Genomic DNA, 21,744 nt, shown 5'->3' with positions numbered 1-21,744 from the left:
CACCTATTAGTTACTCTGCAGTTGCACACTCTGCTGCCGGCCGCCGCCCACTCGGAGATGGGCACGGGCGCCGTCCAATGGCGTTGCCGCGTTTCCCTGAATGCAAATGAGCTCTCCGCCAGGAGCCAATGGGCTTTGCGAAAGGCGTGGCCATCTTTTCGAAGTTGCGCTTGATGGAGGGCAGCACGCCAGGCGAGGGGTGAAAGCGAGATCGCGATTCACGCCTTCATCCGTGGCGGTGATTGAGACGGAGTCAGTACAATATGGCTCATATCAAGGAAGCATCTTAACCAAGGATATAAACGTAGATATTTTCCTTCTGACAATTAACCTTACTGTTGACAAACCGTTGCCTCATTATGTGATGCGTAAATAAGGTGTTATTAACTGTTGGCTGTAGACTGAAAGTGTGTGAATATTTCAGTGATTTGTCGCTGTTTTATTACAAACCACGTTGGCTGATATTTGACATTCTGGTGCATTGTGATCTCTGTAATACAAAGATGGACGTTGGTAAACTATGGCGACCCCTGACAGGAGTGGTTGAATAATAATAATAATAACAACAACAGCAATAATTATAACAAGAACACATTTCGTTGTTTCACTGTGTGCTGTGCTGCAGTGTATCACTTTCACTAAAATAAGAATATAAAACAAGGCTATAAATAATGTGGTGTCCTTGGATCATCTGGATCACCAGTGGTGTCATCTGCCTAACTAGGCATGTATTAAATAAGAACATATTGTTGTGAAACGCTAATTATATATCTATTTCTGAACAGCATGTAAAGTTCGGTTCTTCCCAAGCATCAAAGAAGCAAATCAGGGACTCTTCTCCAGGACCATGGGACCTGGTGCCACGTTCACCCTCTGCTGGTGTTATTTGATTTTAAACAGGTCTTTGAAGCTAATGCAGTTTTACTATAGTTTTACTATAGCTCTGAATAATCTGTCTTCATTCAAACAAAATTGTGAGATTAGATATGAACTTTCAAAGAATAAATCTGCTGGGTCGATATTTGGCACGCTCTTTCTAGTGACAGTTGGTGAAATAAACATTCCCCCTCGAAACCTCAGTGACAGATAGCAACCAGCGAGTGAGAAAATAAATCAACAAACTCAGAGGCACTTTGTATTAAGCATTATATAGGCAACATGTAGCCAGTCTAACAAGTTCTTTCAATGTCCTACTTATTCCAAACACATTTTCCCCAATTTCTGCCATCGACACATCCACCGTGCCTTCCTCAAGTTCAGCTTGGTGTGCACAATGACTCTCAGATAAAGAGGAGGCTCAGATTCCAGTGGTTTCTACAGTACATTGTAATCCATCAGTGTCTTTATCCAAAATGCATTTTTTTTTTGCTTGCAAGGGTGTGGAAAATACAAAAGCTACATTGTGAACAAACAGCTGTTCACCCACACTGAGCTCCTCTGCATGACAATCAAAGAGCATGTTGGACATCTGGTTGAATGTATGAAGACTTCAGCCAGTTGTCGCGTTGCTCAACAGTGCAGCTTGGGCCCGACGGGAGGAAGCACTGATGGAGACACCAGAGGTTCAGAATCTGCTGGTTACCATCCCACTGGGCTCTGGACGTGGAGTAATTCAAACGGAGACAGACAGATGTTCGAAAAAACAGACACAAGATAATAGCAATGATAAAAACAGTTGCTCAAAGAAACAGGAAAGGCAGGATATGAATAGACACAGTGATGAGCTGACAGTGAGAGACACATTGGAAAATATTAACACTGAAGACTGGGTCTATACTAGGAAAGAAACAGAGCACATGAGAAAAGGCTGGGGGGAAGGTGACCGCGGGGATATGGAGGGATATTGATACATTGATGTGGCCCAAGGAGTAGCACTGACATTTGACCCTGACCAAGGTTAAATGGCATTTTCAATAAATTAAGTTTCATCAGGCTCAGTTTTGAAGTTTGGATTTGAAAATTTTTCTTCTGATTGTGTGTCAAGATTATGTGTTTACAATACAGGATGTTGATTTAGTTTGAACGCATTTCCTTGTCTATCACCGCTGAGCTGTTGCTTACAACCACAAAGCTGTCTGTGTCTTTGTCTGTTAGACTTGCATACTTCTTACTTCCCTTTTCTTCCAGCTATGTATATTTCTGGCAGAAGAACCCTGATTAGACCGTAGGGATGTTGAAGAAATGCTGTTTGTGCATGCTTCCTAACTAAGCCAGTATATAACTGCAGCATCACAAATTGATAGCACAGACAAGAAATGGAATATTCCTCCCTTTCAGTGTTGTAGATGTTGACAGTAAATGATCTCTTTTTGAATATGCACACTAAAAGATGACTCATCAAATGTGAAAGGGGGGACTTGTCAGACAGAGCTGAAAACTGGGAAGAGTCAGATGGCACAGACAAAAATAACTAGAACTGAAAGTGACATAAATGAAAGTGAGATTTCAGGTGAAAAGTGTGGCAAAGAGTGCATGAATCATGTTTGTCTCTGAACGGAAAACCACAAAGATGTGCATGGGGGAACAGTTCCAAAAAGCATCAGCTGATGAGTGTAGGTCCATCAACAAAATGGAGATAGAAGAAGAGAGAGACTGTGTCTTGATCCGAACATTACCTGGCACTCTGGGACAGGTTTTCCTGAGTATCCTTGATTGCTATCACATGTTTTGTTAGTTATAAATGTTCCTGAGGGGCAGTGGTGGCCTAACAGTTGAGGAAGCGGCCCCGTAATCAGAAGGTTGCCGGTTCGAATCCCACTGAGGTGCCACTGAGCAAAGTACCGTCCCCACACACTGCTCCCCAGCCTCTCATGGCTGCCTACTGCTCACCAAGTGTGAGGGTTAAAAGCAGAGGACATATCTCGTTGTATCACCGCTTGCTATGACCCATCCTTCCTTCTTGCGCCATTGTAACAGACTGATAATAGATATTGATATTGACTTTCGTCACATTCTGGGAATTTGAACTAAAGACAGAACGAGAGGGGGAAATCTTCAGAAATCTTTAAAAGATAATAATCATTCCATAACAGTTAAACCCACATACACTATGACAATCATTTTACCAAGGCTATCTTAGACAGACCACTGGGGCCATTGTTGCATCAACATGTACCCATGTTACCATAACTCGGTCCCAACCACCCGAGTTTAATCTGTCTCTCTATGAGCAACTCTAGTTCCTGAAATTGAGCTGCTGCCGAGACGAACCAGCATGATATGTACTGCTGAGGGAACATAATTGGACTGGCTGATGTTGTGTGTGGAAAAAAAAGAATTTAATCCATTTTGAAACAAGGCTGTAACATAATAAAATGTGGAAAAAGTGATGTGCTGTGAATGTGAGTTTGGTCTAAATAAGAAATCAATGTTGTTGTTGTTGACTAATGTTTGAATAAGCCATGTAAGCCATTGTTTTTTTTTGTTTTTTTTTATCAAATTACTGAGACAAACCATAATCCATGTTCACAGTTTACTAGGACATGAACGACCCAGGTTGATCCAGCACTGACCAGAGGAGGATGGGTTACCCATTCTAAGCCCTCTGTTCCTCTCTAGGTTTTTGTCCTATTTCACTTGCCACAGTCGCCCACTATTCTACTGTGAGACGCTTTTGTGCCACTATGCGGTGCTTTAAAAATTGATTAATTGATTGGCATATCACTCAGCCACATAGACAGGTGAAGTGAAGAACACCTGCAGTGTGTTATTGAAGATTATGTATTGGAAGCATCTCAGAGAACCAATCAGAGAAATGACAGAAGTACAAAAAGCAGGTGTCACAAGCCATTGGACTACATAGCTCTAGACGCCTATCATCTGCACCCAAACTGGACCATCGATGGGTGGTAGTGGGTAACACTCGTAAATGAAACAGAAGACCCATTTTCAAACTTCACTTACTACCATCTCTGTCCCTGTAAATACTGATTAAGTTGCTCTGGATAAAGGTGTCTGATTGCCATAAATGTACCATAGAACAAAATATAAAAGGTGGTATAATCTGATTAATCATGTTTTTATTATCAAAAACACATCCTATTCAGATGTCTTGTGTAATTCTTATAATAAATGTGGAATAAATGTGCTATTTCCTATCATATCAGATAAGAGATTGAATATACCCATTTGTGATGGATATATGTGAATTTTATTTGAATTAAACATATATGAAATATGATAAGATAAAAAATTTTCAAGATCAATACCATGCATTTTTGGTCCATCTGTCTCAATATCATAAATGTCTCCTGTGGTACTCACTGGTGTTTTTCAAGTCCAAGCCTTATGTACGCTCAAATGTAAACCCCTCAGCATCTGTTCACTTCCTTGGATGGGAACTGATTATCTGCAGTAATCGTACACCATTGTACATTCAGGCCCCAGCTGTTGGATGACACTTAGTTTCATAAACACCACCTGCACGTACAGCATGAAAGCACTGTGAGCTGCAGCATCTCCTATCTGCTTTCTGAGGACTAAAGTAAAATGTTACTCCTTTTATGGATCCTCTATGAGGCACTAAATCGAAAGTGTACCGGGTGTAAAATTCTATACTGGTGCAATCAGCTGATTTTCATACTGAAAAACTAGAAGCGGTTCATGGATTTATTTTTTACATGCAGAGGCCTGCACGTTCATTAATATATAAATGGGACATTTAACACTTCACCTTGTTAACCTGACCTCTGCTACATTCTAGGCCTAGTGTGCTTAAATAGCTTGACAGAAAGCTGAGGTGAGAGCAGAGCAGCTGTCCTTGACATTTCATCCCCTCCAACTAATGTCATTGTGGTTGGAAAAGGATGAGTTAGACAATAGCGTGATTGAATACCTACTGTACTTCAGCAGAGCTCACGCAGTATTCAGGAGGCAATCGCCGCAAAAATGAAGCTTTTATCTCTGCAGATTACAGTACTGAAAGCATATAGATGTTTTTATTGTAAAAAGAGCCAAAATTCTGATGCAGCTTCCTGTTCTCAAATACCCTTCAAGGGCAAGAAGAATCTGCTGAACATTCAGTTTAAGGTATGGAATAATTAACTGGTTAAATAAAAAACAAGAGTGGAGTAATGCCCTTGGGCCATGGGGTCGTCACCGCAGGTGCCCATACACCTGACTATGGAGTTCTGATCCATCCCAGCTAACACCAATTAGGCTTGATGGATCAGGACTCCGTAAAGCCCTAGAAGCAGCACTCAGATGGGGACACTAGCACTTACCGTTGTGTTTTTGTTAGTTCCTGTGATCTCAGACACACACCTTTGGGTTTGAATTTGTTCTACGCTTGTTTTCCCTGCTTTTGGCCCTCATGTCATCCCTTCCTTGAAAGATGTCCAAAAGATGTCCATGTTTTCTTCACCCCTCAGCCCTCGGGTGTGACAAGTGCTTGCTGTTCTTTTAGTTGAATTGGGAACAAAACTAAAATCAACAGCGTCACGCCAGCAACATTTTCATATTATTGCATAGATTTATAGATTTCACTACACAATTTTTATTAACATTTTTATTAATCACCAGTCTCTTCAGGGACACAAAGGACAATTAATGAAATGGCATCTATCTTATGCATCAAAATTGTGCAATTTTTCCAGCATTGCTGCATTGGATCCCTCTATTCAGCTTAAGCAACTGTAATTTTATTCACTTCAAGCAAGGCCAACAAAATCTTTTGTCAGTATTTGCAAGGAAATGTATTTTCATTTGATCAACCTTTTCAGCAGAGCTAAAGGTTGAGGTACAATGGGTTAATATGTGTGTAGGCAACTGTAATGAATGGGTGGGACCTGACTGCTGATGACTCTTTGTATCAATTCGCTGCAGCCACCACTCATGTCTTTAAAGGCTTTTGCTCTTCTCACCGTCAGCCTCCCATGGTTGCTGTTAGAGTGCTGAAGTAAATGCCCCACACGGGCAAAAGCCATCTTACTTCCATTGCCGTCACCTTTTAAGTGTTTAATGATGTTTTGGTACGATACTCATTATCGTCTCCTCTTTCTCCTGACCTTAAAGGAAATCTGGTCAAATTAAATGCCTCTCATGCTTATTAAAGCAAAAATAGTTTTAAATGCGATCTTTAAATAGACACTGGCAGTAATGAATGGGCTTAAGTAGAGAAGGCAATTACATTTACGCCTGTTCTGGCTAGAAGCTTATACTACCAAGTAGACATGCGTCTTGGGAAAAATTTCTTCAGAATATCAATATCAGTATTAGTATCAACAGAATATTATGATTCAGAAACTGTGAGTCACTGACCACATAAGTTCAGTGCATGAAATATGTTAGAATGTTCTATACATGTTCTGATTTAAAACAATAACTACTTGTAATTACATGTCTACATTCGGATGAAGCTCAGCATTACGAGTGCATGCTTTGCATGTATGAGGTCCTTGGTTTAATCCCAGCATCTCCATGGTTACTACTATTTAGTATAATAGCCTGGTGGCCACCAGGTAAGGAAACAGTTGCGGTTTCAATGTGGGATCCATGCTACCAGAGGACAACAGCAACATAGCAACACATGTATAAACAATCCGGAAATCAGGAACACACATGGTCAACACCAAACTCTGGACCGGAACACAGATCCTGAGTACCCCGCAAAGTCAGCTCATGACATCTTCATATGATTTTAAAATGCTCAACTGCTCTCAATTGTTGTCCTGGCCAAATGAAGTCAATCTGTCAACCAGAACAGTTTGTCAGATTCTGTCTCAAAATGGCCTCCATGGCCGAATCAGTGCCCAGAAGCCAGCACTAAACCAAAGACAATTGAAAAACCGTGTGGCATTTGCCAAGGCCCACAGCCTTCTAAAAGGATGGATGCTGGAAAAGTGGCAGAAGTTGGATTTTTCAGATGCATCTTCTGTTGAATTACACCACAGTTGCCGCAAATATTGCAGGAGACCTATTGGAGCCCGCATGGATCAGAGATTCAACCAGAAAACAGAGGTGGCGGAAAAATCATGGTCCAGTATGGGAGTGTGCGAGAGATCTGCAGGGTGAAAGGCAAAATCAGAAGTCTGAAATGCCAAGAAATCTTAGCTACCTTTTATATTCCCAACCAAAAAAGAGGCCAAATTCTGCAGCAGGATGGTGCTCCATCACATAATTCCATCTCCACATAAAAATTCCTCAAGACAAAGAAGATCAAGATGCTCCAGGATTAGCCAGCCCAGTCACCAGACATGAACATCATTGAGCATGTGTGCATGGTAGCATGGGTAGAATGAAAGAGGAAGCATGGAAGACAAAACCAAAGAATATTGTTGAACTCTGGGAGGCCTGCAAGACTACTTTCTTTTCTATTCCTGATTACTTCATCAATAAATGGCATGAATCCTTGCCAAACCACATGATTGCAGTCCTTCAAGCTCATGAAAGTCATACAAGATATTAAATTTGGATCTCACAGCACCACAACTTAATTTGTTGACATATTTTTGTATTTGCAGTAAATTTGTTCCAATTTTTGTATAGGCGACAAAACTTATGTCTTGCCAAAATTTGACCTTTCAGTCTTGATTAAATTATCAATCTTTAATTTCAATGCATTAAACCATTTGCTTTAGCTTTTCATATGAGCTATTTCTAACACCAATCCATAAATTAAAAGTCAGGTTAATAGCAGGTGTTTCTACTAAATAGATAAGCAACAAGACTTTTGTCAGGGACTGTATACAAAAATCCATATTCATACTGACCATGTTCCTAACATGCTGTCACGCCTACGGATTTACGGGGAAGGAAGCGCAGAGGTGTGACATGCTGGGAACGGGTTTTTATTATAAGACAAACAATAAAAAAATAAACAATGGCTCGGTGGCCGAAAACAGTTTAACTTAAATAAAGAACATAAACGAACGATTGCCAGAACTCAAAACATAAATACATTCACTCACGGAGGTCAAGTTCATGCCGGAGATTCCGAAGGGGCAGAAATCTCTGGCTTTTAAGCATTGTCAGGATTGTGAACAGGTGATGAGCCCAGCTGCAGTCAATCCTGACACATGCATCATTTTAAATACACTCAGCATTCCTGGTCAATATAAGCCCCAAATTATTGGCTGAATTAGCCTGATTAAAAAGATGCAAAATATGCCAGGATCAGGGAACTGCAAGAATATATAAAGGAATTGATAACACACTTCATCCTATTTACTAAGAAAGCCTTTTATATAACAACAATAATATATTTATATAACGATGCATGCAAAAGACATGATTTTAAGAAAAGATTTTAATATAATGCACCATTCATAACAATAAATAACATTAGTTTACGTTTAGGCTGAATTATTTGGCAATATCCTGTTTATTCACAATATAGAAATTCTGCCATAATAAAATATTCAGTGAAAAATATAAAAGAGAATTTTTTTTTTGCTGTGTGACCATTTCCGACATAATATTAGACAAAGATATCCACTGAGTAAATAAAGCAGTGTAGTGCTCTAACTGCATTTGGTGCGTTCTTCCAGGACTTGGGCAGTACCAGAGCCGCCTGTGGCAACACAAAGCTCAGCGGTGTCTAGAGTTGAGTCTTGGGAGTAAGATCTGCCTCAGCTCCAAATTGGATCAGTTAGATGGTTTAGGCTCATGTCACGTCTGGAGGCAGAGAGCTTAATTTTGAATCAGTGGTGTTTAGACATTGTATGGACTAGAGACAGTTGGTGGCCGACAGCATTTCATCAATTTTCACCATAAACCTACTTGTTGCAGCCATATGGGGGACCTGGAATAATACTATCTGCAGGACTTATCACACACTGCATGCTGCATGCTGAATGGAACACATGACAGCCGCATTACTGGCTACAGGCAAGCTGAATTAATAAACTTGCAGACACCTTGCAGTTGTGCTGGGAGAACTGGAAGCTTTAATGGTGCAGTCACTTGGGTTGAGGGTCATTTAAGTACTTTGACTTTAAAAGTCAAAAATTTGAATTGTGACAATGCATGTAGCTGTACTTTATGGAAATCAGTCTTGCTACAAGTATTCAAATCTTATATGTGATACTTAAAATATGAAAATATTTTTAAAAATTAACAATTTATCAGACACACTACAAGTTCACACACCTTGACAGCTGAGCAATGATTAACATAATCATTTTAAAAACCCAATGAATTAATTTTAAAAAATAGTATCACATATCACACAAAACAAACCCAAGTCTGTTCAAAATGAAGGCGCAGCACCAGCTGGTTCCATGGCTGGTTGCAGCAAGGCTACAATAATGTCCTGAGTAACAAGTGGTCCAGAGGGCATCCTAGAACAGAGCTCGCCCTCCGGATCAGCCTGTTCAGTCTCTTCCTGTCCCCAGCAGAGATGCTACCTCCCAGGCAGACCACACCATAAAAGTCATAAAAGTGTGGGCCCTTCACCCCAGGGTCCATACCCTGGATGTTCACTGGTTGTGGTGGAGGATGTTTGTGCCTGCTGAAGTCTACCACCAGCTCCCTTTCCAGCGTTGATCTGGAGGAAGTTCTGCTGGCACCAGTCCACAACGTACTGAGTCAGTTCTCTGTACTCCTTGTCGTCCCAATTTGTGATGAGGCCAACTATTGCAGAGTCTTCAGAGAACCTCTGTAGGAAGCAGTTGGTGGATGGTGCTGTAGGAAGCAGTGTAGATGGTGAAGAGGAACAGTGCCAGAACTGTTCCCTGTGGGGGCCCTGTAATGCAGATCACCCTCTCCGACACACAGTCCTGAGTTCATATATACTGTGCTAGGTTGGTGAGGTAGTCCAGGATCCAAGATGTGAGGTGATGATTCAAAGTGAAGTGATTATCACATGTGATACACAGCATCACAGCACATGGTGCACACAGTGAAATTTGTCCTCTGCATTTAACCCATCACCCTGAGTGAGCAGTGGGCAGCCATGACAGGCACCCGGGGAGCAGTGTGTGGGGATGGTGCTTTGCTGAGTGGCACCTCAGTGTCACCTTGGCAGATCGGGATTTGAACCGGCAACCTTCTGATTATGTGGCCACTTCCTTAACTAAGCTAAGCCACCACTGCCCCCACTTCACTCCTGTGTGCACCAGCTTGTCCCTCAGGATTGTGGGGAGGATGGTGTAAGGATGATTCTCAGTCTCAGGTTCAGGTTGAAAATGTGCTCCATCAGCACACATTTGATTTGTGAAGGACCTGATGACCCTTGATCTGATTTAATCTCACAAAGACAGAAAAGTGAAATTAGTGCATTTTTTTTCAAGAAAATGTTGCTCGGTGTAAAGTGATTGCGACACAATGTTTCCTCTGCTTTTAACCATCACCCTTGGTGAGCAGTGGGCAGCCATGAACGGCACCCTGGGGGGGTGCTTTACTCAGTGGCACCTTGGCGGCACCTGATTACGGGTTTGTTTCCTTACCCGCTAGGCCGACCACTTCCCCGATGTGTAACCAGCTCAGTGTCACTCACTAAAATGTCCTTCACTTACTTGCCAATTTGGACCATGATGACATTTGGGCTTATAACAATATAGCACTTTTTTGTCTTGTCTGACCACAAAACCTAATTAGTCGCAACTGAATTCCTGCAGTCAAGCATGGTGGTGTGAACATTCTGTGTTTCAGCAGGAAACCTTGAATGAGAAGTGGATGGAGCAAAATTCAGAGCGGTGCTGCAAGAGAACCTGCTTCTGTCTGCTAAATGTTCTCTGTTCTCTTTCTCGTTTCAACAAGAAAATATGTTTGAATGGTGAAATAAGAAAACAGTTATCAAATGAACGTCATGGGAATATTCAAAACATTTTTACATTTATGGCATTTAGCAAAGGCCTTATCCAGAGCGACTTACAATAAGCAGTTACAGGGACAGTTTCCTGCTCAGGGACACGATGGAAGTAATTGAGGTTTGAACCTGTGACTTTGTGGTCTTCTGGCCAACAGGCGAGTATCTAACCCACTAGGATACAACCACTCTTTTCACCCTTTACTTTATTTAGGGGTGGTAGTAGCCTAGTGGGTAACACACTCGCCTATGAACCAGAAGACCCAGGTTCAAATCCCACTTACTACCATTGTGTCCCTGAGCAAGACACTTAACCCTAAGTTGCTCCAGGGAGACTGTCCCTGTGACTACTGATTGTAAGTCGCTCTGGATAAGGGCGTCTGATAAATGCTGTAAATATAAATGTTAATATTGAATACCAGAACAGTCCGGTCCTGCTAAAAACCGACCACAAGGTGGTGCTATTGTCCCATCACGCGTGTGCTTGGACCCTCGCCGTGCCTTGTGCCCAAACAATGCATTTGTTTGCACGGCTGAGGGTGCTTTGGAGGTCTGATATCTGGGTATTTGGCCGGCAAAGGTCCCGCTAATGTGCACGCAGGGCAAACGTGGTAGTAGCCTAGTGGGTAACACACTCGCCTATGAACCAGAAGACCCGGGTTCGAATCCCACTTACTACCATTGTGTCCCTGAGCAAGACACTTAACCCTAAATTGCTCCAGGGAGACTGTCCCTGTAACTACTGATTGTAAGTCGCTCTGGATAAGGGCGTCTGATAAATGCTGTAAATGTAAATGTCTCATCAGGCCGGTTCGACGAGCGCCGCCTGCGGCGGGATCGATTTCTCCGCAACGATTAGCTCGGTCTACAGAAACGAGCCCCGGGTCCGGGGTGGTGGGGGCCGAGAGGAGACGAAGGCGTCCGGGCGTACGAGCGAAAGTAAGCGCCGAGGCTCTCCCGAAACTTTGCCCGTTTAGCAAAAGAAAAAAAAAAACTTTATTATCACGGCGAGCGTCGAGCCGCGAGTCCAGAAAAGCAGCCGAACGGCCGCCGTCCCGTGTGAAATGTATCGCGGATGCGCGGAACTGTAATACTGTTTTAATAACAGTAATAACGCCGATATTAAACCCGCCAGCCGCGTTATTCCGCCTCTCCTGTAGATTCTCTGCGAGGTAAAGTCGTCGCGTCCTCTTGGGCATTTTTTTTTATGTCGTCCGGTTTCTGAGGTAAAGTCGTCACGATACGATACACGTCGCCATACGTCGCCATTCGACAGCTGTAAGTTTGATCTGAAATTAACTTTAACCTTATTTAATTCTCATTTTTTGGGGGTAAAAGCAACATTTCTGATTATAAGCACCAAGTTCTGGACGGCTCGTGACGTCAAGTGACGCTTAGAATGACAAATGCTGTCGACAGTGCTGTCGTCATATATTCAAGAAATTCGAGTAAAACTATATTAAATGTAGAGGCAAATGGGGCATTTGGGCATTGTACAGGTATGACGTGTAGTGTGTTATGTGGTGTTAATTTAATTCTGTTTATATTCTGTTGGAGTCTCATGCTGTGCAATCTATATAATGACACTCGGAAACTGTCACCTTTTCATGCCTTATCCAATGGATCTTACCACATCTGATTGTTTTCAAGTCGCATTTAGAAAATGTCATTACCTAGCTTGCATTTATTTACGTCATCCTTCTTTAAGATTTATACGTGTGTGTGTTTAAATACATGAGTTTTTTTTTGCATATCATCATTTATTGTTTTTTTATACAGATGGTTCATGGTCCATTGTTGCACGGGGACAATTAGAAGCCCTGTGCTGCAGTTGCGCACGTTGGTTACCATAGTTTCCTTTGCGTCAGGTCCTGAGAGCGATGATGTCAGTGAACACGCTGAGTTGACTCCGGGCGAACCTTCTGCCCTCCGCCCCCACGGTCCTTACTCGCTCTCAGCTCGTCCTTCCCGCACCTCTCCTTCACCCCTCCTTTTGCTCCGCGCTCATTCACGTTGTGTAGTGCAGGTAGGAAGCGCTTAACTTGGACGTTCACCTGTCTGTAGGCTGCGTACGGTTCGATTTCAGCCTGCTTGTTACCGAGGTTGGGGAAGTAGAAGTAGATGCTGTATGGGGGCACCCTGGGCAGACGCTGTGGCAGACCTGATAGATTTTCACGGTTACAAGGTGTGTGCGTGTGTGTGTGTGAGAGCATAGATCAATAGGAATCGCTATTATTATTCTCAGAATGGCCTACTGTGTGTTTTTGCCAGTTCTGTTAAAATGTCAAGTTGATGAGGGCCCACGGATGTACTCCTCCGTACTCCTTCCTCTCAATCCTCTACCATCTCTATTCTATTCTATTCTATTCTATTCATGAGAACGTAATGTGAATATGGAGTGGCTGTGGAATGCATATTTCTAACAACGCTGCCATAGTGTTGATATTTTCCTGTTTTTGTGTTTCTCTGACATTTGAGCTTTTCTTTAATATTTAAAACCTTTGTTGAACACCGGTCTCGGTTCTTAGCTGGAGGCTCTTTTTATCAATACAAAGGAAGTGTGTTGTGAAACTGTGGATTGGGCTGCCTGGGAAAATGAGATGGCCTCTGTGATTACATGTTGTTATGCAGTTATTGTATTAGCCAGATTCTAAGCATTTCTGTTGCTGCCATTAGTCTGATGGCTGACTTGATTCAAATTCCTTTTCCAGGTTGCTCTGTCTTTAGAAATCAGTAGGTTGAAATGGGGTAACAGCAGCTATGTTAAAGTGGCTTGTCCTGATTTATTTAGATGATAAAACTGCAGCCCTTACAGTGTCAGGACATTGGCTGGAAGGATGGAACTATGCATGCTTCTCCAGTAATAGCTGTAATGTTGTTAATACCATATAATCCTTTTAAAACATTGTAACGTGTAAAGTTTTAAGTGTACTGATTGTCACATGTGATACACAGCAGCACAGCACACGGTGCACACAGTGAAATTTGTCCTCTGCATTTATCCCATCACCCTGAGTGAGCAGTGGGCAGCCATGACAGGCTGCCCGGGGAGCAGTGTGTGGGGACGGTGCTTTGCTCAGTGGCACCTCAGTGGGACCTTGGCAGATCGGGATTTGAATCGGCAACCTTCTGATTACGGGGGCTCTTCCTTAACCGCTAGGCCACCACTGCCCCGGTGGCAGTGGGTATTGTGGGTATTTGTAGGGGTCCATTGTATTGTAATTGTGTAATTATTGTAATGTAATTATTTGTGAGATTCACAATCTTAGCACCGTAATATTGCTGGATGTCTATTGTTCAATGTCATGTAGGAGAATACTGCAGTATTATAACCTGTGGTTATGTATGTATAAAACAAAGTTGAATGGTGCCCTTTGTGGATGTCCTGTGTTGTGTTGATTTATTGGAGCATTGATCGCAGTTTACTCTATTACCTCCATCTTCTTCCCTACTCCCCATTCTAGGCATGGTCCATGGTCCAACATGTAAATGCAGCTGTACTTTTATGAGGATTTCAGAGACATTCCCAATAATAACCCATTTAAGATGCATGGTAAATATAACGAATAGCAATATATTTATTACTAAGTGGTATACAGTTTTGCTAGTGTATTCATCAATATTGGACCTCCATTTAATGGTGCATCAGGGAGCTTAGATTAGATTAGAATGTGAAGAATATATTGGTTGGTTTACATCATATGCAAATGAAATTAATATGCTAATTATTAAATTACTAGGATTTGGTACTGTAACTGCATATGATAGTGCAGTAATATTTGGAATATTATATATATTTTTATATATTATTATATACAATATTATATTTGATAGGAAAAAGAAAATTGTTACCAGTGCATTGGTACAAGTATGAGTATGCTTTGGCAGCTATGCTGATTCTGGATCAAAATTAGAGAAAGCTTCATGAGGAAAAAAGCGTGGTGTCAGTCTCCATTAGAGTCGTGCAGGAATGTTCTTGCAGTTTGTAAACTATGCCTTGTGACTGGGGTTTACTTAACTCCTTAACTCTGAACTTCCTGTTTCTAGTTATCACACTGTCAGAGTTATGAAATGTATGGAATTGTGTAACATGTCCAAGTGACCCTGCCTCTGCTTGAAGGGATGACTTTGTATTTTTATGGGGTCACGGTTTTTGTTTGGTCTGTTTAGCATTTCATGGTATTTTCACAGTATTTCTCTTTTAAGAATAGCAATGTCTGACATCTTGAGATTTTGTCCGTAAATAGCCAGCAAAGCTCCCTTTACTCCCTTATACATGAATTGTTGAACCTCTCAGTTCCTTCCAGTACATGACACATCATTGATGTGAAGAAAATTCATTGGTCACAAACAGGTTATATATGCTTGTGTATAAAATGGGTTTAAAAAATCCTATGATTTCCACAACGCAGAAAATGCGTCCGGAATCGCGGAATCAAACAAATATAACTGAATATGCTATAAAACGTGGAATTGTTTCTGCCGGCTGCAGCCCACTATCTCTTTGTCAGGCAAACAAATCAGCTGATTCAACATGGTTCCAGTTCATTTTGCAAGTTGGTTTATTTATTTGAAACTTTTTTTATGTTGAGGTCAAAAGTGAAGCACTTTTATTTTACAAAAGGAAGAATGTGTAATATCGTGAAATGGTTCTTTGCATGAAATGCACATATTATTTACATGTAAATGTAGCAAAGGGTAAATGCCCAAGCACTTTGTTGAACAGTGATTATATTGCAGCTTGTTTTTTCCCACCCACTTCATAATCAGTTTTTAGGAATAAATTTATAATGGAAAACATGCATTTAAGAAGTATTAAAATGGAAAAAAAATTGAATTTAGGAAAAAAAATGAGTTTGAGTTTGATTTTGGAGAATGCCAGGAGGATTACTTGTATGATCAGTGTTGTCAGAAGCAGGGTAATCCAGGGTGCACTGGCCCCTGAACTCCAGATTGCCTTCTCTGCTGATCTTACTTTTTGCGGGTGGTCCAATCTGGTCTCTGCTCATGCTTTTGCATACAGTGCATCTGGAAAGTATTGACAGCGCATCACTTTTTCTCAGAATTCTACACACAACACCCCATAATGACAACTTGTAAAAAAGTTAACTTTTACTAATTTATAAAAACAAAAAATCACATGTACAGTACTGGCCAGTACAGGCCTTCTCATTCTCATGTGTTTTCTTTATTTTCATGACCATTTACATTGGTAGGGTTCATTTTCAATGAAGGCATCAAAACTATGAATGAACACATGTGGATTTCATCCAGGATGCCTCTGTTCATTGCTGCAGTCATCTTTCTCTCTATCCTGATTAGTCTCCCAGTTCCTGCAGCTGAAAATGCTTCACCATGCTTCACTGTTGGGATGGTATTGGCCTGGTGATGAGCGGTTCCTCCCTGGTCACCTCCCTGAATAAGGCCCTTCTCCCCTGATCGCACAGTTTAGGTGGCTGGCCAACACTAGGAAGAGTCCTGGTGGTTTTGAACTTTATGGATCCACTTATGGATGATGGAAGCAACTGTGCTCATTGGGACCTTCAAAGCAGCAGCAGATTTGTGCTGCGAGACAATCCTGTCTCGGAGAACTACAGACAATTCCTTTGACTTCATGCTTGGTTTGTGCTCTGACATGGACTGTAAACTGTGGGACTGTATACAGACTGGTGTGTGTCTTTCCAAATCATGTCCAATACACAGTTTCTTCCACAGGGGCGATCAGGGGAAACAGGAGGCACCTGAACTCAATTTTGAGCTTCATAGCAAAAGCTGTGGATTTTTACAGTTTTTTTTTTTTTATTTTAAGTAAATTTGCGAAGTCATTAAGTACATTTTTTATGTGGTCATTAAGGAGTGTTCTATAGAATTGTGAGGAAAAAAATGAATTGAATCCATTTTGGAATAAGGCTGTAACATAACAATATTTTTAAAAAAGCGATGCCCTGTGAATACTTTCCAGATGCACTGTATATGACTGGTGAAATGAAGATAAATGGTGGGTGGTGGCAGGCGTGCTGAAAGCTAATTGTTTTAGGATTGGAGATTGACTGGACAAGTACAGGATTTCACAATGCAGCGAATCTTAGCGAACAGGTATTCTGCTATTCTCTCTCGGAATAATGAACAATACACATTCCTGGATGTGCTTTGGTTATTTATCAGGAATTTCCCCTTCCGGAAATAAATGTTTTTTAAATTTTGTGCAGTGATGTTAAAGCCGTTAAATTAGAACCTACAGCATTAAGATAAATGGCTGTTATCTGATTCTGGAAACAACCCAGTGATCCCGGCCTCTGGTTGAGGTCAATAACACAGCAGACCTGTGCTATTGACATAGAGTATACCTCGGCGTCGGCTAATTACTACACTGCAGCACTGATAGAGAAAATAAAGACCTTCCACAAACGAGCTGGGCAGCATCTAATAATGTAATGTGAATAATTGTATAGTTCTAAAAATTTTATAATTATATATAATTATTATAGGTTTTCAAAAAATGAAGAAAATCATTTGCATGTTTGCCAGGCTGATAAAAAAACATCATTATTATATTGATTTATTATGAATTAAAACATTTAATTAGTCATTATGTTTTCTTGTGTATGCTTACAAATTGGTCCTTAATTTGATCTGATCTGGATTAAAATGCGAGAACCTCCTCACAAAATAGGAAAAATATTCCTGCTAAACATGATTCACTAACTTTCTCTTTATTGACCTGTGTTGTTTGTTCTCGCATATTTTGCATAACCTTATTGTTTCCCAGAGGGCACACGCACACACACAGAGAAACACCATCTCGCTTCTGCGCTCTACCGGCTCTTCTGCGGAGCTGCTGCTCTCCCCTTTCCCTCTCGCTCTGCATGTGTACGTGTTGACTTTTACTTCCTGCCTGTTCCCGTTGGCGAACACCTGGAGTCCGTAGCGGCGGCAGCTGCGGCGGGAATCCTCTTTGCACATAGACACTCTGATTGGATTACCGCACGACGAGGTCACAGGCTACTATTCTCCATTTCTGCGTCCCTATCTTTCCTCTTTCTTCGTTCTCGGCTCCATCTCTCGTCCGCAGTGTGTGCTCGTTTAAGCTAATGAAAGTGGAACGAACAGAAAATACCTGGAGATGAATCATATCACGCACATGCTGTCATTGGCAGGGCCGGGCTCGCAGCCGCCGCCTGCGATAATGGGAGTGCATTAAGCAGGCTTTGCCCGTAAGGCGGGCGGAGGGTGTGCGTGTGTGAGGGCGTGTGTGCATGTTAGCTGTTACTCATCCCCAGCGTCTGTTTCTATTTTTACAGGTTGTGACTGAAGCCTCATGCCGCCACTCTGATATGTGGCGCCCAGCGCATCCGAAAGCCTGAGAAGCCGCGGCGGAACACCCCCCTCCCTCCCCTCTCCCGATCTGCTTCCTCTCGAGCCCTCAGCGGAGGGGGGGGGCGGAACAAGCTGTGGCCAGCGCTGTCAGTGTGCATCTGGACGGCCCCTCGCACGCCCGCCCGTATCAGGGAGACAGGAGCGGTAGGAAGGGAGGGAGGGAGGGAGGGAGGGAGGGGGGAAGGTCGCTGGCTTTCTCTCGCTCCCAGACACTTCTTTAGGGAATAGGCATAGGAGAAGAAAAGAAGAGCAGGAGGAGGAGGAGGTGTAAAAGGGGGTGGTGCCGCTTCTGTTAGCATCTGAAAGGGAAAAGAGAGAGAGAGAGAGAGAAACAAAGAAGAAAAAAAAAGAGAGGGAAGCATTGGCGAGTGTAGCAGCACCTGCATGGTGTGTCGGATGGAGCGCAGGAGGGATTAATGCGGTGAGCGCCGGCACCGCTGCTGCTGCCGCTGCTGGTAATTGTCAGACCCACAGCTGATCTCAGAGCTGCTCCGCTGCCCCGTCATCGCTCTTCATCGCTAATCAGCCACGGTGAAGCCACAGATCCGGAGACATGGGGCTCCTTGTTGCTGGGGTGCTGCTGCTCGCCCTCATCTGTCAAAGCCATAGCCACGGTGTCAGGAGCCCGCTGAGCAGGTTTAAGAGGTAAGTCCGTGGTGGGCAATTGTTGACGTGCATGTGAGAGGGGGGGCTCCTCGTCTGGGGTTCGGGACGTCACGTCGACAGTCTTCTATGCTTTCTGGTTTTTATTATGTCTTCATCTTCATTGAAGATCTATAATGAAAACACTTCGTAGCAAGTTAACTTTTGCGTGCAGTAATTACAAAATTCAGTTGTGAGATTTTATGCCTGGATAACCTGTTAAAAAATAAGGAACACGAGGAACAAGAAAGCTCCTAAAGCCCATTTGGTGATGTTGCTGGCTTATCGGCGATGCACTTTTGCTACTTCACGATCGTACAGAGAGCTTCCTCTTCGTTGTGTACCAGGTATCAGGAAACTGCTTGGTCCGACCCCAATGACTGTTCCCGACAGAGACAACCTGTTATCCAGACCAGCTCTCACAACCTGTCATTGGACATCCGAATGCCCGGGGTCATTCCTGCTGCAGTGAGTGTCACGTTTAATGTCACATCACACACCGTACATCACAATTGAATTTGGCCATAGAGTAGAAATGTACGTTTTATTTTTTTGTATGAAGCCCTGACAAGGATGTAGACGGGGTCGTGAGGTAGCGGCAGAGGGGGTGGATTTCCTGTTTGTGTGTGTATTGATCCTGCTGTAATGTAGTCATTAAAGCCTGGCTTGCTGTCGCAGACGTAGCTTAATTGGCCTTGCGCTCTCCTCAGCGCCGCAGAGATAAAAAGCTCAGCCTTCACGTCACGACTCTTCTAGAACGTTGCTGATGTTCGTGAAGGCCAGTGGTTCTGAGTGAAACCATTTTAAAAAGCATGCAGGAAAGGCTTCTCCGGGGAAGTTGAGCGAGCCCCTCTGGGAAGTATGGCGGGATGATGGAAAGGAGGAGCGACCGTGTTGGTGGTGAGGCGGGGAGGGCGGGTGAGGCTATTATTATTCTCAGTGCAGGTCTATGACTCATCAGCGAGTGATTCATCGCAGACTCTCGTTGATAACTCTGCCGGGAGGATTATATGGCGCGTAACATTCCTGGCAAAACAATAAAAAAGAAACGAGGCTGAAAATCGGTCGCCTTCAGCAATATCTTCTCTATTGATCGATAGCAGTTAACCTTTCCCGGGAAGATGTCACTGACCTGGCCCGCTGAGTGTTTAGCTCTCTCCGAGGATGTGGCTCTTGAAAGAAATGAAAAAAAAATAAAAAAAGATGGTTGGATTGGGGCAATACATTATTTACAAATTGGAGATCTCAGATCTGTCAAGTCCATTATTCATCGAATCAGCAGTCCCGTTGCTAATAATGCGCCAAACCAAAGCTGTTATGTAAACGAATAGAAAAGGCCCCGCTTTTTGTCTCCGTACTTTACATACGCTTGTGTTCATTTTTCCCCCCAAACTGAACCTGCCAGATCAAGTGGCGGCAGCACTGTCAGAATGCTCTCGATTTCGGGACGTGAGGGATATAAACGACAGCCAAAAGCCATCGGCCATAACTAAGCAATTACAACATTTGGCTGCCATCGACGTCCTGTCATGTATTACAGATGCGACACTTAATATTTTTTTCCTTTCTTGGGAAAGTACATTTTCAGCTGCCATTCCTCCCTGCTAGGGTTATCACGTTAAACAACAACATGAGACGTGCCTCGCTGCGTGCTGAGGGCCGGCTGCCTATTCTGAGTGACGGCGCGTACGTGTCAGGACTGACTGCGCACGGGTGCGCTGGTGAGGTGAAGGCACGGAGGCGGTGAAAACGAGCTTTTTATTCGAGTCTCGCCACAGAGACGCCGCGCGCAAGGCCTGATCTTGCGGGACGGCGTGTGATTTTAACACGGTGTTTAACTGGGAGGCTGGCGGATTTGCTGCCTACCTGAACTGCGTCAGGAGGTGCTGCATTGATACCCGCCGGTTAGCATGTGAGGAGCTGCCAGGGGGTGTTGCTGCGTTGCCTCAGAGCTGCATTAGCGGCCGGGTGGGAGCTGCAGTGAGTCATGATGTGAGATCCCGTCCAAGGCGCAGGCAGTGTTTTTGTTTGTGCAGCGCTAACCTGGGAAATAATAGCTGGTTGAGGTCAAAATTATTAACTGTGTGTCACGCTACTCTGTCATTATTTCTCACACAGCGCTGTCGTATTTTTAACAATATTGCAATTTTTTTATTGTCAGTGACAGTGACTGCTATATTTTTCCTACTATTTTTTCTGTTGCAGTCTGACTCCTACTTGTGTGTGGCTGTTCCCATGCCCGTTCAGAGAGAGGCCTACATAGGTGAGACAAAAAGTTTAAATGTACTTTCACAGATCATTTATCTCTCCTTTTTGCTTGAATCCCTTTATGCATTCATGACATCTCAGGCATAAATAAAAACGGCCCTGGTCAGCATGACTTCCCATGTGCTTTGTTTGTTTTCAAACTGAATAGTTATTTCCAGCCTTGAGCAGTCGCTGCTGATCAAAGCTGACCGATTGGACATTAGACCTCTGTTGCTATGGGCTACGGCTGTCATAAAAGCACACAACATATATTTGCGGTGGTGTTGAGATCACCAAAATCCCCATAACTTCATCCTGACCCTTTGCCCTCTATGGTCATTGATCAATGGCGCTCATCGTACACGAAGACAGGCTTCTCTAGATGCTGTTTGTTCAGCCCAAGTAGACTAGATTATTCTCCTGGCAACAGCACCTCTTTCCCACGGCTTCCATACGTCCGCTTCTGTCTGGCCCTGCTAAACCATTGTGCTCTGTGACTGCCGACAAATGGATAAAGACGACTTTTACTGTTTATCTGACCTTCAATTTTGGGTATTTAACTTGTTTGGCTGTTTAGTTCATTTTACTTCTTGCCTGAGTGACAAAATTGGTGGATCCTAGTAGGATAACTACATATAATGAGTACATCAATCTCAGTGTTGCTTGTAGTTAAACCATGTAGTAATTCAGTCTGCTTATCACTCTTGATGCCCCGTAATCCTTGTGCCATA

The 21,744-nt window shown here is 42.9% G+C and overlaps 1 protein-coding gene across 2 annotated transcripts in view; it reads left to right on the top strand.

The window, feature by feature from the left end:
- The first annotated feature begins 11,590 nt into the window (after nt 1–11,590).
- pam (peptidylglycine alpha-amidating monooxygenase) overlaps nt 11,591–21,744 on the top strand; it is a 35,073-nt gene continuing 24,919 nt past the window's right edge. For both annotated transcript variants that reach the window (XM_028971696.1, XM_028971695.1), the window contains exons 1-4: nt 11,591–11,686; nt 18,049–18,769; nt 19,114–19,234; nt 20,972–21,029. In XM_028971696.1, the coding sequence (XP_028827529.1) occupies nt 18,678–18,769; nt 19,114–19,234; nt 20,972–21,029 (271 nt within the window). In that variant the 5' untranslated portion in view covers nt 11,591–11,686; nt 18,049–18,677. The remainder of the gene's footprint in view (nt 11,687–18,048; nt 18,770–19,113; nt 19,235–20,971; nt 21,030–21,744) is intronic.

The sequence above is a fragment of the Denticeps clupeoides genome, chromosome 3 (assembly GCF_900700375.1).
Source record: "Denticeps clupeoides chromosome 3, fDenClu1.1, whole genome shotgun sequence".
Classification (NCBI taxonomy): Eukaryota; Metazoa; Chordata; class Actinopteri; order Clupeiformes; family Denticipitidae; genus Denticeps; species Denticeps clupeoides.
The sequence above is the reverse complement of the archived record's forward strand: the minus strand, read 5'-3'. Positions and strand labels throughout refer to the sequence as shown.